This window comes from Chenopodium album, chromosome 21 (assembly GCF_948465745.1).
Source record: "Chenopodium album chromosome 21, dcCheAlbu1.1, whole genome shotgun sequence".
Taxonomy (NCBI): Eukaryota; Viridiplantae; Streptophyta; class Magnoliopsida; order Caryophyllales; family Amaranthaceae; genus Chenopodium; species Chenopodium album.
In genome coordinates, this window is record NC_137854.1 from 27,482,986 (window position 1) to 27,485,261 (window position 2,276).

Sequence of the window (2,276 nt, forward strand, 5' to 3'; positions counted from 1 at the left end):
GGAAAATCATAGAAACCGCTCAGAAGGCGGCAAAATCAAAATAACATAAAAACCGCTCAGAAGGCGGCAAAATATCTTACACAACCGCTCAAAATAGGCGGCATTAAAATTAAAATTGTTCAATGATAGGAAAAATAAACTAAGTGCTGAAAATAAGAAGACTGAAGCTTGGTAACTACTGTTGGAGGACCTTAGCTCTATTCAGTCGGTTTGTCATCTTTGGCAGGCTCCTCCAAGGCCGACTCTTTCTCTGCGGCCGCATCAATAGTGGACGGCTCCTTAGCTAGCACCTCCTCGCCAGTTGGCTCCACCTTTTTCTCATACTCAACTTCTTCTACCTCCGCCTCCTCATCCTCCTCCCCGGATTCGGGCGAGGTGACAACAAGTTTAAGAGAGGGTTGCCCCGTCTTCTTGGCCTTTTCTCTGAGGCAGACGTAGTTGAGGTGCTTGGTGAAGCGTTGTTGTTAATAGGCGGCCTCCCCCTGTCAACCATTATTTTAAAGGCCCCGAAGAAGTGGCTTCTCAGCCTCTCCTCAGCGTTGTACTAAATGTAGACAACTTGAGTAGAGCTAGGCGACCGAGGCGCCTTCAGCTACTCAGTTTAGTCCAAAATGGAATTGTGAGACGCACCTTGATACTTTAAAATCATTCTTCGATAGGATCAGGAAATACAATTTGAGATTGAATCCTCAAAAATGTGTATTTGGAGTAACTTCGGGAAAAATTTTAGGCTTCGTCGTAAGTCAAGACGGAATTAAGGTCGATTCTGACAAGGTAAAGGCCATACAAGAGCTTCCTCCGCCAAGGACAGAAAAGGAGATTCGGGGATTTCTTGGTAGAATTCAATATATTAGTAGGTTCATATCGCAATTGACAACTCGATGTGAACCTACATTCAAGTTACTTAAGAAAAATGTTCCTACAAAATGGAATTACGAATGCCAAGCCTCATTTGATTTAATGAAAGAATATCTCTCTAATCCTCCAGTTTTAATGCCGCCGAAACTCGGGCAACCCTTGATATTATATCTTACTATCACGGAAACGACCATGGGAGCTTTTTTGGCTCAGTATCAAGAGGGTACAAGGAAGGAAATAGCTATCTACTACCTCAGTAAAAAGTTCCTTGAGTATGAAACTAGATACACTCCTTTGGAAAGAGCTTGCATTGCCTTTATTTACGCAACCAAGAAGCTTCGACATTATTTGCATGCACAAACTACTTATCTGGTTTCGAGGTTAGATCCAATCAAGTACATTTTTGAGAAGCCAATTTTGAGTGAAAGAATAGCAAGATGGCATGCGATATTGTCATAATTTGACATCCAGTGTGTGAATCAAAAGTCTTTCAAAGGGAGGGCTATATCTGAAGCTTTGGCTGATGGACCTATATCGGGTGATGAATTTGATGATGATTTTCCAGATGAACATATTTTCTGTCTTAGTACGTTTGATGATGATTTTCCAGATGAACATATTTTCTGTCTTAGTACGTTTGATGATGATTTTCCAGATGAACATATTTTCTGTCTTAGTACGTCACAATGGAAGATGTATTTCGATGGAGCCTCTAACAGGAGGGGCAATGGTGCAGGAGTATTATTGATTGATCCTTATGGAATACCTATTCCCTTCGATGTGAAGCTTAGTTTTCCAACGACAAATAACTCGACTGAATATGAAGCCTGCATCTATGGAATCAAAGCAGCATTAGCAGCTGGTGCAACGAATCTCACGGTGTACGGTGATTCTTTTCTCATAATTTCCCATACTATTGGAGCTTGGAAAGTTCGGGACGAAAGGTTACAAATGTACACGGAGTATCTTCAACAATTTATCCCATTCTTTGAAGAAATAGAGTTCAAACATCTCCCTCGTGAACAAAACAGTTTCACCGATGCTTTAGCAAATCTGGCGGTAAATTTAACTTGGGACGATGATGTGAAGGTACAATCAGTAACAATTGTAGAAAAAGAAATTCCAATGGTTAATTTTGACCAACAATTGCTTTATTGACCCAAGAAAATAATGAGGATGCTTGGTATACTGATGTTAAGAAGTATTTAATAAATGGAGAATATCCTAAAGGAAGTCACAAGAAGGATCAGTTGGCTATTCGAAGGCTAGCTTTCCATTTCACAATATTGAAAGGTTTGTTGTATCATAAAAGTTTCGATGGAAATTTGCAATTATGTATCGATGGGGAGAAGACACAAAGGATCATGGAAGAGGTATACATGGGGGAGAATGTGGGCCTCATATGAATGGACGAATGC

The 2,276-nt window shown here is 40.5% G+C and overlaps 1 protein-coding gene across 1 annotated transcript; it reads left to right on the top strand.

Annotated features, from left to right (window-relative positions):
* Positions 1-1,050: 1,050 nt before the first annotated feature.
* Positions 1,051-2,016, top strand: LOC145600588 (uncharacterized). Its single transcript, XM_081656475.1, has 2 exons — positions 1,051-1,230; positions 1,330-2,016. The coding sequence occupies exons 1-2, from the start codon at positions 1,051-1,053 to the stop codon at positions 2,014-2,016; spliced, it is 867 nt and encodes a 288-aa protein (XP_081512601.1).
* Positions 2,017-2,276: the final 260 nt, after the last annotated feature.

Bases quoted from the DNA above. Each gene is read 5' to 3' on its own strand.
- LOC145600588 (XM_081656475.1), top strand. From the start codon at position 1,051: ATGGGAGCTTTTTTGGCTCAGTATCAAGAGGGTACAAGGAAGGAAATA. The intron at 1,231-1,329 runs GTTTCGAGGTTA...TTTGACATCCAG, and splicing joins ATGCACAAACTACTTATCTG to TGTGTGAATCAAAAGTCTTT.